The 15,058-nt window shown below is 41.1% G+C and overlaps 1 protein-coding gene across 3 annotated transcripts in view; it reads left to right on the forward strand.

Moving 5' to 3' along the window:
- Positions 1–15,058, forward strand: part of ABCD2 (ATP binding cassette subfamily D member 2) — a 128,605-nt gene that overhangs the window by 93,983 nt on the left and 19,564 nt on the right. For all 3 annotated transcript variants that reach the window (XM_056573655.1, XM_056573653.1, XM_056573654.1), the window contains exons 6-7: positions 10,996–11,141; positions 12,151–12,296. In XM_056573655.1, the coding sequence (XP_056429630.1) occupies positions 10,996–11,141; positions 12,151–12,296 (292 nt within the window). The remainder of the gene's footprint in view (positions 1–10,995; positions 11,142–12,150; positions 12,297–15,058) is intronic.

A 15,058-nucleotide genomic window follows, 5' to 3' on the forward strand; every position in this document is an offset into this window, starting at 1 on the left:
AAGAGCTAAGAAAGCACACATGATCAGCAAGCGAATCATCACTGATCCATGGAGTAACAGTGCCAGAGGTCGATGCGAGTAGTATAGCACATAACTGCAGAGACCACTGATGGGCTGCAGTGGCCATGTGCAGCCAAATTGCATACATTTCAACTATATTCAGAATACATAGCGATTATTACTATATAGTGAGTCCCCAGCTGTCATGCTCTGTGTGACAGGCAGGATTTGCAATAGTTGCAACGAGGAGATGCAAGAAGTGGAAGATCATGTGTGCTGGGCCGCTCTTCACTAAACAGGCTGCTTGGGGCTCATAGGATGCCATGGGGTAACCAGGGAATGTGCTGTCTCCTTTTTCTGGCCACAGGTAAGAAACAGGGATTATGAAAATAACTGTTAATTGCAGGCCTATCTGTAAGTAACACTAGTTGGGGCGTGCTGGTGTACTATATTAACCCCTTAATGACATAGGACATAAACGTCCTGGTGCCCTGGTACTTAACGTACCAGGACGGACATTTACGTCCTATACATGACCACGAGAACTGGAGCGGTGCTTGTGTCATGCACGGCAGGTCCCAGCTGCTATCAGCAATCGGACTGATGTCTGCCATTAACCCCTCAAATGCTGTGATCAATACAGATCACGGCATCTGCGGCAGTGCAGCACTTAATATGGATGACCGGATTGCCCGCAGCGTGGCGCCGGGATCTGGTCATCCATAATGGCGGACGGAGGTCCCCTCACCTTTCTCTGTCCGTCTTGTCGGGTCTTCTGCTATGGTCTTAGATCAAGCTGACCAGAGTAGGAGATCGCTAATAACACTGATCAGTGCTATACGAGAAAATGAAAAAGTTCTAGGTCGTCAACATAAAGGGATTTTAAACACACTAATTTTGTTAAAAAGTTTGAGATTTTTTTTAAAGCGGTACAATAATAGAAAAAGTATGTAATCATGGGTATCATTTTATTCATATTAAACCACAGATTAAAGAAAACATGTCTTTTTTTTACTGTAAATTGTACAGTATGAAAACGAAACCTTTTTAAAATTTGCAAAATTGCAGTTTTCTTTTCAATTTCCCCACACAAATAGTATTTTCTTAATTTTTCCATACATTTTATGGTAAAGTGAGTGATGTCATTACAAAGGACAACTGGTCATGCAAAAAATAAGCCCTCATACTAGTCTGTGGATGATATTATAAATGAGTTATGATTTTTAGAAGGTAAGGAAGAAAAAACTAAAATGCTAAAATTGGCTGCGCCCTTAAGGGGTTAATGACTGAAGGGGTAAGAAGTGTTTGTTTTTTTGTTTTTCATTCCATTTTATAACATTTTCAGATATTGTTTTATTTTATGTTATTTTAAACAACTGCACAACCCCTGATGCATATAGAAATAGGGTGCATATGAAAATATGGTTTCTAAACCAGAAAACAATCTATACCCCCAGTATGAAACATTATACAAACACAAGATTTACATTGACCTGTTATGGGAAAAATGGGAAGAAGCAATTCCTTTAGTTTGTGTACAAATTTCTCCCAGCTTGCATGATGCCTGGTGTTTAAATGGGAACTGTTATCAAACTTTAGATTTTTTTATATATTATTCCTTACATTATTTGAAACCTATTCCTAATATATTTCATCAGTCAATTCTCTCTATATTTGTGGGGGTTTTTTTGCGTTTGAAAAGTCGGCCACTAGGGGCCTCCCTCCTAGTGTCTGCTGCAGTGCGGCTGACATGACCTCTGAATTTGGACTGATCCAAGCCGGGCATCCAGTCAGTCAGTTACCTACTGTCCAGTGCTCGCTCCCTGTCAATCAGACAGGCGGGAGCGAGCGCTGGAATAACAGGTAACTGACTGAATTCGGACTGATACCTGGCCTGGATCAGTCCGAACTCAGAGGTGACGTCAGCCGCACTGCAGCCGGCACTAGGAGGGAGACCCCTAGTGGCCGGCTTTTCAAAAGCAAAAAAGAACTCAAATATAGAGAGAATTGACTGATAAAATATATTAGGAATATGTTTAAAATAATGAGTTTGATAACAGTGCTCATTTAAAGTAGTAATGATTATGAAATAGCAATACATACTGGAAGCATGTGATGTCATGAGGTCACCAAAAGCTAAAGGTTTAGGGTGGAAAAAAAATAACGTTACCCTATAATTTTTAAACGTATACATCAGCACAGAAATACAGTGGAATCTGCAGAAATAGACACAGTCCCTAGACACTGCAGTCAAACAATCGTGCCTTGCTCAGTGAAAACTGATAGACTTCCCCATCCTCAGGAAGCGTACTTCCACTTTACAGATGCAGCAAACGTACATTCTCTTTTTTTTGGGAAGTGTAACATTTGTTCACTAATTTATTTGAAATTGTCCAAAAGCAGTAACCACAATGGATACAGGCAGCATACAAGAAACAAGCTGTGATCAGTGTTTAGCAGAGATCAGTAAACGGGTATCAGCAATATGGCGGAGGGTAAGGTCCGGATTACACAGCCCGACCCTGCCCAACATGAGTGCTGGTCTCGTAGATCGGCTTCATTTACTGAACTTATGAAACAGCTCTGTATCAAGCAGACAGGGCCACACGAACGATCGCTGGATCATTCGTGTGGTCCTTTACTTCAGTCACTCTTTACCACACAGGCACTTCTACATAGGGTGTGATGTGCAGCCGACAAACAAGCATTTTTAAATATGTTAAAAGCATGCAGTTAGATGACCAACAAGCATTTGTTCATGCATCAACTGATCTCTGGGCCTATTACACAGAACACTTATCAGCCTGTTTGATCGATAATTGACCAGTTTAATAGGGCCTTAAGACAGGAGTGTGGTCAGTTCTTAGCCAGAGTTTGACACACAGGAAGTAGTAGCAGTATGGCATCAAAGATTGGTGAGTCTTATATAGGCATTGAGCAGGATAGTCTCACAAGGAGAATGTGAAAAGGCTGAGCTTATGCAGGAATACTAGAGGTGGAAAAAAGGAACCATTCAGTAGCTCTCAATCACTGCCTGGAGTGGAAGAATCATTGTGTTTGCGCAAAGACGTGCAAACATTATAAATTATATTAAATACTGTTTAACCCCTAAAGGAAAGACGATGTACATGTATGTTGTCTCCTAACATGGTGATCGGAACAAGCCGGAGATCACGCTGATGTCCACCATTAATAGAGATCACTGCATTCCAAGCATTGACGAAGGCTTTGTGAGACTGATCGGACCCCCGCAGCACGATTGTGGGGGTCTAATAAGTCTAGATGGCTGCAATCTAGACTCTTCCCCAATAAATAAATAAATAAGCATCTCCCCAAATAAAAATAAAAAAATCATCCATTTTACTATTTTACCATTAAAAAGAAATAAACATAATTGGTATTGTTGCGTGCAAAAATGTCCGAACTGTTAAAATATAATTTTAATGATTCTGTACAATGAATAGCGTAAATGTTGAAGAAAAAAGTCAAAAATTGCAGATTTTTGGTCACATAACATCCCAGATAAAAGGGAACAATAGGTGATCAAAAAGTCACATATAGTCTTAAGTGGCACAGATAAAAACTAAGGATCACAACGCAAAAATAAGCCCTCTAATAGCCCCATGTAAAAAAATAATAATAAGAACGTTATAGGGGGGTCAGAATTTTTAAACATACTTATTTTGTTTAAAAAGTTTTACATTTTTTTTAAAAGCAGTAAAATAATACTGTACTACCGTACTTCCTTCCACAAATAATAATTTCTTTGGTTTCACTCAGATTTCATGGTAAAATGAAAGGTGTCATTACAAAGTACAATTGGTTGCACTAAAACAAGCACTGGTTCAGTGGATGTTATGGCTCTTAAAAGATGAGAATAAAAGTGTTATGACAGAGGGAGCTCGATCGCAGGGTGTTGTGTGTGACCCCTGGTGGGCGGGGGCCTGCCGCACTGCCGGAACCAAAGAAAACTTTGGGTCCCGACAGTTTAACCCTTACAGCTGCGGTCGGGAGCGACCGCGAGCTGTAAGGAGTTTGACAGAGGGAGGGGGCTCTCTCTATCTCTCTCCTGTAGCACTCCGTGATCGTGGGGTGCTGCTGGTTACCTGGGCAACTGGGGGTCTTTACAAGGAGGCGCATCCTGATATAATGCCTGCTAGTGTAAAACTAGCAGGCCGCATATAACTGCAATGCTTTGGAATACTAAGTATTCTTAAGCATAAAAAAAGTGTAAAAAAATCATATAAAATAAATAAAAGAGTAAAAACTATAAATGTAAAAAAAAAGTGTAAAAATGTAAAGTGCATAATGTGTAGGATCACATGGCGCACATCCACAGCATATTACATGCTGCGGATGCCCGCCAGCAGTCACAATAATGAGCTCCCTGCTGCGGCTGGGTAGCTTTGTGTGTCCACTCATAGCGGCGGATTTCCCGCCGGCAGTCATGAGCGGACACGCTGAGCTACCAAGCCGCAGCAGTGATCTCGCCCTTGTGACTGCTGGGGGGCAATCGCTGTGTGAAATATGCTGCAGATGCGCTCTATGTGACCCTACACTGCGTCCCGTTCATACTGCATTCCAGCAGTATGTTAGAGGTATCCGTCAGCATCACGTCAAAAAGAGTGATGCTGACGTATACTGTAGCAGCTCCATTCATTTCTGAATGAGACGGTACAGTATACATTGGCATCCCTTTTTTAACATGACAACAGACACCTATACTGCAGAAATGCAGTATGAATTGAGACTGTTCATATAATGATGCCCTGAAATCCAAAGGGGGCTCCTCTCCTTCTTGGTCCTACCAGGCGGTCAGGCAACCAGATATGGCCTAAGTAGGGGTACTGCCCAGCCCGGGACGAACAGCGTGATAAAATATGGGGCACATTTCCTCCATTTCAAAAGCGACTTACCAAAATGATGTCCCACAAATAAAGGGGCTGTCTACTAATGTGGGGGAGCTGCCTACTAATGTGGGGTAACTCCCGACCTAATGTGGGGTAACTCCCGACCTAATGTGGGGGAAGCTGCCTACTATTGTGGGGGAACTGTTGGCCTAAAGTGGGGGAACTGCTGACCTAATGTGGGGGGAGCTGCCTACTATTGTTGGGGAACTGCTGACCTAATGTGGGGGGGAACTGCTGACCTAATGTGGGGGGAACTGCTGACCTAATGTGGGGGGAGCTGCCTACTATTGTGGGGGAACTGCTGACCTAATGTGGGGGAGCTGCCTACTATTGTGGGGGAACTGCCGACCTAATGTGGGGGAACTACAACCTAATGGGGGGGAACTGCCAACCTAATATGGGGGAACTGCAACCTAATGTGGGGGAACATGCTGCCTACCTAATGTGGGGGGGAACTATACTGCCTACCTGATGTGGGGGAAACTACAAGGTACTGTACATCGCGGTAGAAGGGGTAGTCTTATACGGCGAGTATATCCCACTTCTACCTTAGATGAATACTTTAGGGGGTTTAGTTTTGAAAATGGTGTCACTTCTAGGGGTGCAATGGTATACGGAAAGCCAAATGGTGCTCCTCTCTTTCTGGGTCCTACCATGTGGCCATGCAACCAATTATGGCCTAAGCGGGGGTATTACCGAACACGGGACAAACATCATAATAAAATATGGGGCACATTTTCTACTTTTCAGATGCAATGTACAAAAAATATGTCCCATAAATGATGCATTTGTGAAAAAAAAGAAAATTTAAATTTTTCCAGCCACAAAAAAATGACTCAAAGTACTCACTTTTGGTATAGGTGAATACTTTAGTGGGTGTAGTCACTTGTGGGGGTTCTGTATGGTTCTGGCAGCTAAAACCCTTTGCAGGCATGAAGTGCGGACTATAATCCATTTGGCCTAAAATGATGCCCTGAAAGCCAAATGGCATTCCTCTCCTTCTGGGTCCTACCACGAGGCCAAGGAACCAAATATGGCCTAAGCGGGGGTATTTCCAAACACGGGCCAAGCAGCTCAAGAAAATAAAGGGTGCATTTATTTCAATATCAGATGTGATGTACAAAAAATGTGCCCCACAAATTATGCATTTGTGAAAAAAAGCTAAATTCATTTTTTTAACGCTGACTTTGTAATAATTTCTGTCAAAAAACTATGGTGTTAAAATACTCACTGTACCCCTAGCAAATACCTTGAGGGGTCTAGTTCTTAAAATGGGGTCATGGGGGGGGGGGGGTTCCTATGTTCTACCACCTTCAAATTTCTGCAAATCTTGCATAGCACATAAAAAAAAAGATGTACTTTTCAAATTTTCTATTAGTGTTAAAATAGCAAAAAATCTTAATTTTTTTAATCTCTTGGGGACGCAGGGAATACCTGTATACCCTGGTCCCGTTTACTAGGTTTAAACCGTTCTCACCAGCATAGAACTGGTTAAACCCGGTAGGTCCCGGTTGCTACGGGCAGCTAGGACCCACGGCTAATGTCGTTAACTTTGATTGCAGCGTCTAAAATGAAAGTAAAAGAATCCTGGCAGCTCAGCTGAGTTGATCGGGACTATCGCGACAATATCACGATTTTCCCATCAGCTTACCGGACGACTGGAGGGTCCTTCTGCTTCTCCGTTGTCCGAACGGCGATACACTGCTCCATGCCTGCGCAGCAGGCTAGAGCAGTAGATCACCGATTACACTGATCAGTGCTTTGCAATGGCCTGGTCTTTCAGGTGCATACAGGTTTACTTGTATTGGTCCTTAAGGGGTTAAAAGTATTTATTATTTATTTTTACTTAATGAAGTGCTGCCCCCCTCAACACTGCTGCCTTAGGCACAGGTGCATGTGGCCCTAGGTAAATATAGCCTTTTTTTTTTTTTTATGGACCCAGGCTTTATGCTTACAAGGCCTGTACACACCTTCCTTGTGCTGTAGTCAATATGCCACTTTGCAGCTCAGCCAATCACTGGCTGAGGTGGGACACCACTGCGGTCAGTGACTGGCTAAGCGGTAATTTTCCACGTTGATCCCAATACCAGGAAGTGACGTTCAGTTGAGACCTGGTGCTGGAATATGTGTGACACATTGCCACTTAGCCAATAACAGTCTTCAGCGGTGTCCCACCTTAGCCAGTAATTGGCTGAGCAGTATTATAAAGTATTGACCACAGCACCAAGTGAAATTCAGCGAAGACTGAGTTAACAGGGGGTGCGAGGGAGGTAAATACAACCTGACCAGTGGAGTACCCCTTTAATAACTGTGGTTTGAAGGTGTGTGTTTGGGTGGTCATCTATTCACAAGAACTACAGGGATACCAGGATGGCTGGAAGGGACGAAGGACCAAATCTCTTACACCTTGGCTAATACAGCAGCGATTCCCAACCTGGGGGTACACTGTTCTCCAGGGAATACACATAAAGAAATCCATAATGGTGGCCTTTGGTTTGCATCTAGCACACACAGAGCAGGTTTAGCAGTCACTGAGGAGCAGATATCTGCACACACAACACAGCAGCAGTGGCTGCCTGACCAGGACCTGCTCTGTATCTGCTGCATGTTATGATGATGTTGCAGCAGTACATGTGGGGGTGGAGCTCAGCAGAATAGAAGAGAATGTGGCTGAAGGACCTGTGATGATGTATGAGCAGAGCATCCTGGAGAGAACCAGAGCTTGGGAGGTAGCCCGGTGAGATATCATCCTGTATTATCCTTCCACAGCTGCAGTCATTACTTTGCTGGTGTGGAGTCACTGTGTATATATACATTTGAATCTAATCAATAAGTAATGCAATTGTACACAGCGACCCCACCAGCAGAATAGTAAATAAGCAACATCTGGTATACTCCAGGGCTGTACTCACTATTCTGCTGGTGGGGGTCACTGTGTACGTACATGACATTACTTATTCTGTTCTGAACCTTCGTAATATCCTATTTTATACTCCAGAGCTGTACTCACTATTCTGCTGGTGCAGTTACACTGTATACACAGATAATGAGAGGATCAGGGGATTAAAGGGGTACTCCCGTGGAAAACTTTTTTTTAAATTCAACTAGTGCCAGAAAGTTAAGCAGATTTGTAAATGACTTCTATTAAAAAATCTTAATATTTCCAGTACTTTTTAGGGTCTATATACTACAGGGGACATTGTTTTCTTTTTGGAACACAGAGCTCTCTGCTGACATCATGACCACAGTGCTCTCTGCTGACATCTCTGTCCATTTTAGGAACTGTCCAGAGCAGCATATATTTGCTATGGGGATTTTCTTAAAATGGACAGAGGTGTCACCAGAGAGCACTGTGGTCATGATGTCAGCAGAGAGCGCTGTGTTCTAAAAAGAAAACCATTTCCTCTGTAGTATTCAGCAGCTAGTAAGTACTGGAAGGATTAAGATTTTTTAATAGAAGTAATTTACAAATCTGTTTAACTTTTCTGGCACCAGTTGATTTTAAAGTTTTCCATGGGAGTACCCCTGTAAGGACAAATGGAGAGGATCAGGAGGCCTAGGGAGGGGATATGGAGTAAAGAAAAGCGTATAAATAAAAATAAAAAAAACAACTATATAATTAAAAACATTTTGCTAATGTGGGGGGATACAATTTACAATTTTTGGAAATGGGCTGGCAAGAGTTACTTGGGCAAAAAAAGGTTGGGAACCACTTACATGCAGGATTAATTTGGTCTCAGTTCTGCTCAGAGCGCCCAAGCAAGTGTATATGTAACAATATCTGGTACATTGTACAAAATCAGTGGGTGTAATAATTACATAGCAATCACATGCAATTAGACACAATTACAGTAATTGCCCGATAATTCACATTGATGTAGCTGTTTGTAATCAGTGTACTAATTACTATTTAATTTGCTGTTCCACCCAAATAGTGTATGGTGTGGATCTGACATGAACTGCTAGATTTTCAGATTTTGGTTAAAGAAGACCTGTGGGCAAACCCCCCCCCCCCCAACAAAAAAAAAAAAATCACATTATGATAAAATACCTTGGAGGTAATCCTGATCACACACCTTTTTATAGTTTCTTGAGATGTCCTTTTGTTCCCTAGATTTGTGGGTATATAGGTTTTATGACAATTCCTGGAATCAGTCAGATGGGCGTGAATTTAATTTTAATAATAGGAGTGAATATCATGTGGTGGGTGGGATTATACAGTCAGTAGGTGTGTATTAGGCATACAAGCCCCTAAATGTACAACATTCACACCTCCTGACTATTTAAAACCCACCCATGACCTGACATTTACTCCTATTATTAAAACTCTAAACCCTTATATCTCAGGAATGGAATGGCATATCAAGAAACTGTAAAAATGTGTGTTATCAGGGCTCCCTGAACCATTTAATGACAGTAAAATCTAAAAAAATTTTGCATTGGCTACAGGTCCTCTTTAACCTCTTCAGGATGCCGGGCGTATGCATACGCCCTGCATCCCGAGTCCTTAAGGACGTGGGGCGTATTTATACGCCCGTGGGAATTCCGGTCCCCGCCGCTAGCCGGTTGGGGAGCGGACCGGGATGCCTGCAGAAATCATTCAGCAAGCATCCTGGCACATCGCCCAGGGGGGTCCTGAGACCCCCCCATGTTCGCGATCGCAGAAAATTGCATGTCAATTCAGACATGCGATTTTCTGCTATTCCGGGCTGATCGGGTCTCTGGTGACCCGATCACCTGGAAAATAGGGATGATTGGAGCTGTCAGTGACAGCCCCGATCATCATGAGGGCTAGGAGCGAGGTAGCAGTGCTGCGATCTCCTCCTATACCCTGCCATTGGTCAGAACTGATTCTGACCAATGGCAGCGCAGGACAGTGGGTTGCCATGGCAACCCCCCATTCTGCCGACCCCTGGATGTCGTGGGGAACGTGGGGAGAAGATGGAGGCGGGTACCTAGAGGAGAAGATGCCTGGGGACCCCCGATCATCGCTGGAGACAGGCACAGATTTGGGAAACCACGTTGGGGGGGGGGGGGGGGGGAATGAAAGTGAAAGTAAAGTGATCTTTACTGTGGCAACCACTAGGAAAGCCAATCTGCAACTCCCAGCATGCCCAGACAGCCAAAGGCATGCTGGGAGTTGTAGTTTTGCAACATCTGGAGGGTCACAGTTTGGAGACCACTGTTACAATGGTGCCCAAACGGTAGCCCTCCAGATGTTGCCAAACTACATCTCTCAGCATGCCTAGACTGCCCAGGCATGCTGGGAGTTGTAGTTCTGTAACATCTGTCCCTTCAGATTTTGCAATTTTCATGAAATTTTTGAAAATTGCTGCTCTACTTTGAAGCCCTCTAATTTTTTCAAAAAGCAAAAATAAGTCCATTTTATGATGCCAACATAAAGTAGACATATTGTTTTTGTGAATAAAAATAAAATGTATTTGGAATATCCATTTTCCTTACAAGTAGAGAGCTTCAAAGTTAGAAAAATGCAACATTTTCAAAAATGTCATGAAATTTTGGAATTTTTCACCAAAAAAGGATGCAAATAACGCTGAAACGTTACCACCAAAATAAAGTAGAATATGTCACGAAAAAACAATCTCAGAATCAGAATATTCAGTAAAAGCGTTTTCGAGTTATTAATTCGCTAAGCAACGGTGGTCAGAATTGCGAAAAAGGGCTCAGTCCTTAAGGTGAAAAAGGGCTGCGTCCTTAAGGGGTTAATGAATTTTTCTTGATTAGGTTCTGTTCCCATCACTTCTGATCCTTCCATCAGATGTATACATTGGGAGTATTGTACAATGTATTCCTCCAACAGAATAGTGTGACATATAGGCAGGCCTACAGGGGCATAAGTTGCCAATTGCCCCCTTTGTAAAAAAAAGAAAAAAGTATACCAACCTTTATCATATTTAAAAATACCCACAGCAATCAAAATGAAAGTTACATACCTATGGCTTTATCATAGCATTTTAGATGTCTTGAATGTTTATTTTGGTAAATTGATATTTATTTAAAAAAATTGTTTGTCCCTAGATTGATAGACAACTAACCAGTAACCACATATGACTTTCCTCTTTAGGTAAAAGAAGGAATGCATCTCCTCATCACTGGTCCCAATGGTTGTGGTAAAAGTTCTCTGTTCAGAATTCTAGGGGGCTTGTGGCCAGTTTACGAAGGTGTTCTATATAAACCTCCACCAGAAAAGATGTTTTATATCCCCCAAAGGTGTGTCTCTTTTTACCTATGTTATTTTTGATTTGTTATTTATGTTTATGGTGATAAAGAAACGGCCAGTGCATTGTTGAAAGAATTAAAATAGTAGATGGTTGCTCCAATTCTTAGAGTATCTGTCATTTTTTTTAAACTTTTGACACGTGCTAGCGGCATTCAGACCTCCGGCAATCAGAATGAGTCGGAAGAAGTCTACTCTGCCGCATGCTTCTATTCCTGCCTCTGTGTCACGTGATAGACTAACATGGCGAATTTGAGGCCATCACCTGACACAAAACCAGGGGAGAATGCCCCGAGTTCTCCAGATTGGTGGAGGTCTGAATATGTAGACCCCTGCCGATTCAAACTTTTGACATGTCGCTAGGATATGTCAAAAATATTTACAAATGACAGTACCATTTAAATTCCTTAAATGGGGTATCCCAACCAAGATCAAGAGTTGTCCTCTGTCCACAGTGGGCTTATGAAACACAGTGACTGGCAATGTTTCGGAAGCCCTTCAAAGAATGAATGGAGCATTGACCAATTTTAATTAGCCAAGTCATATTGTTAAAATGAGCCAGGAGAAGCGTGCAGCTGTGTGCTTCTCTCCCTGGCTCGCTGCGATCTGTGACTCACTGCAGGAGATGGACTCCACAGACTTGACCACTACTCCGTTTTACTGTCTGTGGAAGTGTCCAAGATAGACATTAAAGGAGTGACAATGAAGAATTGCCTAATAATCTCCACACACCAACTGGGTCTCTTCAGAAAGAAACAGTACTGTTAATGTAAAGCAATGCAAAAATGCATATGACTCTCCCCAGACATGCGAACAGGGTTTGCACATTTTATTTTCTTCCCCTTTCTACTTTCATTGGGACTATGTTTGCATACTAACACAAGTGAATGCACTTAGTTACTTCTCCAGTATTCACTAACTGCTGGGTTTTTACATAAAAAAAGTGTACAGAAAATGGGGACATGTTTACAGTTCATAGTGGTAACCAAATATATTTTGTAGGCCATATATGTCAATTGGAACGCTAAGGGATCAAGTAATCTATCCTGACTCAGTGGATGACATGCATGGAAAAGGATATCAAGACCAAGATCTTGAGTGTATTCTTGACATTGTACACCTAAATCATATTGTACAAAGGGAAGGAGGTATGTGTTTTTTTAACCATGTGGTTGATTAGACTGACAGATGACTGTCCCTTATTCTGTTGCAGGGGGATTGGGATTGATTTATTCATTTACATCCATACATTAATTCAGACACCATGGAGGACATTTATCAAAGCATTTAGTAGGTTTTTTTGTTTTTTTCGCACGTGCGACTACTCTCTTTTCTGCCACTTTTTGATTGTGCAGTGTTCTAAGCAAAAAATAAAAATCTTGCTTACCACAGCAAAAAGTGATTTTTGACTTGCAGTGGTCAGAGATTTATCAATTGCAAAAGTCGCAAAAACTTTGCATTGCATGCAAAAACCTACTAAATTTACTCCAGCTCAGACATGGAGCAGAAAAAGCCACTACCAAAGCAAATAAATAAAAAATTGCTTACATGAAATAAATTTATCAACAGGCTGAAACCAGTTGATAAATAAGTCACACATAAGCAAAAAAAATTGTAAGGAAAAAAATAACTAAAAAAAGAAATACATAAGCAAACGTTGATAAATGTCCCCCCATGTGTTTTTTCTAGGCTGTGTTAGGGAAACCGTTACTCACAGCAGTGTGTTGAATAAACATTACTGAATTAGCCCTCCTAAGTACACAAACTGCTTTAAGGTAAAATATCACAAATAAATAAAAAATAAACAAAAATATTTTTGCAGGAAACATAAAGAGATTATAGAATCCAAAAGATAATTTATCTGGCAAATAGATTCATGAGGGAGCACTGCTATATTTTACGGTATTTGTAGAAGAGCTGTAGGAACCCAACGGCCCACTAAACATGATGGATTGCTCAAGTGAATCTTTTATTTGCATTATTTGTCCACTGCATACTTAAAGGGGTATTCCAGGCAAAAACTTTTTTTTTTATATATATATAAAAAGTTAAACAGATTTGTAAATTACTTCTATTAAAAAATCCTAATCATTCCAATAATTATCAGCTGCTGAAGTTGAGTTGTTCTTTTCTGTCTGGCAACAGTGCTCTCTGCTGACATCTCTGCTTGTCTCGGAAACTGCACAAAGTAGAAGAGGTTTGCTATGGGGATTTGCTTCTACTCTGCACATTTCCCGAGACAGGTGTCTTCAGAGAGCACTTAGACAGAAAAGAACAACTCAACTTCAGCAGCTCATAAGTACTGAAAGGATTAAGATTTTTTTATAGAAATAATTTACAAATATGTTTAACTGTTTAAATCTGTTTAGTTGATATATATATAAAAAAAAAGAACGTTTTTTCCTGGATAACCCCTTTAACCCCTTAAGGACCCAGCCAATTTTCACTGTAGGACACGGACATTTTTTGCACATCTGACCCCTGTCACTTTTAACATTAATAACTCTGGGATGCTTTTACCTTTCATTCTGATTCCGAGATTCTTTTTTCGTGACATATTCTACTTTATGTTAGTGGAAAAATTTTGTCAAAACTTGCATCATTTCTTGGTGAAAAATTCCAAAATTTGATGAAAAAATTGAAAATGTTGCATTTTTTTTTACTTTGAAGCTCTCTGCTTATAAGGAAAATGAATATTCCAAATAAATTATATATTGATTCACATATACAATATGTCCACTTTATGTTTCCATCATAAAGTTGACATGTTTTTACTTTTGGAAGACACCAGAGGGCTTCACAGTATAGCAGCAATTTTCAAATTTTTCACAAAATTTTCAAAATCTAAATTTTTCAGGGACCAGTTCTGTTTTAAAGTTGATTTGAAGGGCCTTCTTATTAGAAATACCCCACAAATGACCCCATTATAAAAACTGCACCCCTCAAAGTATTCAAAATGACATTCAAAAGGTTTGTTAACCCTTTAGGTGTTTCACAGGAATAGCAGCAAATTTAAGGAGAAAATTCAAAATCTTCATTTTTTTACACTCGCATGTTCTTGTAGACCCAGTTATTGAATTTTTACAAGGGGTAAAAGGAGAGAAATCTTCCTAAAATGTGTAACCCAATTTCTCTCAAGTAAGAAAATACCTCAAATGTGTATGTCAAGTGTTCGGCGGGCGCAGTAGAGGGCTCAAAAAGTAAGGAGCGACAGTGGGATTTTGGAGAGTGAGTTTTTCTGAAATGGTTTTTGGGGGGCATGTCCCATTTCGGAAGCCCCTATGGTGCCAGAACAGCAAAAAAAAAAACCACATGGCATACTATTTTGGAAACTACACCCCTCAAGGCACGTAACAAGGGGTCCAGTGAGCCTTAACACCCCACAGGTGTTTGACGACTTTTCGTTAAAGTTGAATGTGAAAATGATTTTTTTTTTTTCACTAAAATGCTAGTTTTCCCTCAAATTTAAAATTTTTACAAGGGATAATAGGTCAAAATGACCTCCAAAATTTGTAACCCCATCTCTTCTGAGTATGGAAATACCCCATGTTAGGATGTAAAATGCTTTGCAGGCAAACTACAATGCTCAGAAGAGAAGGAGCGCCATTGAGCTTTTGGGATAAAATTGTTTGGAATGGAAGTCAGGGGCCATGTGCATTTACAAAGCCCCCCGTGGTGCCAGAACAGTGGACCCCCCCACATGTGACCCTATTTTGGAAACTACACCCCTCACAGAATGTAATAAGGCGTTTGACAGTCTTTGGAACAGTGGGCTGTGCAAATGAAAAATAAAATTTTTCATTTTCACGGACCACTGTTCCAAAAATCTGCCAGACCCCTGTGGGGCGTAAATGCTCACTGTACCCCTTATTACATTATGTGAGAGGTGTAGTTTCCAAAATGAGGTCAC

The sequence above is a fragment of the Hyla sarda genome, chromosome 4, assembly GCF_029499605.1.
Source record: "Hyla sarda isolate aHylSar1 chromosome 4, aHylSar1.hap1, whole genome shotgun sequence".
Lineage (NCBI taxonomy): Eukaryota > Metazoa > Chordata > Amphibia > Anura > Hylidae > Hyla > Hyla sarda.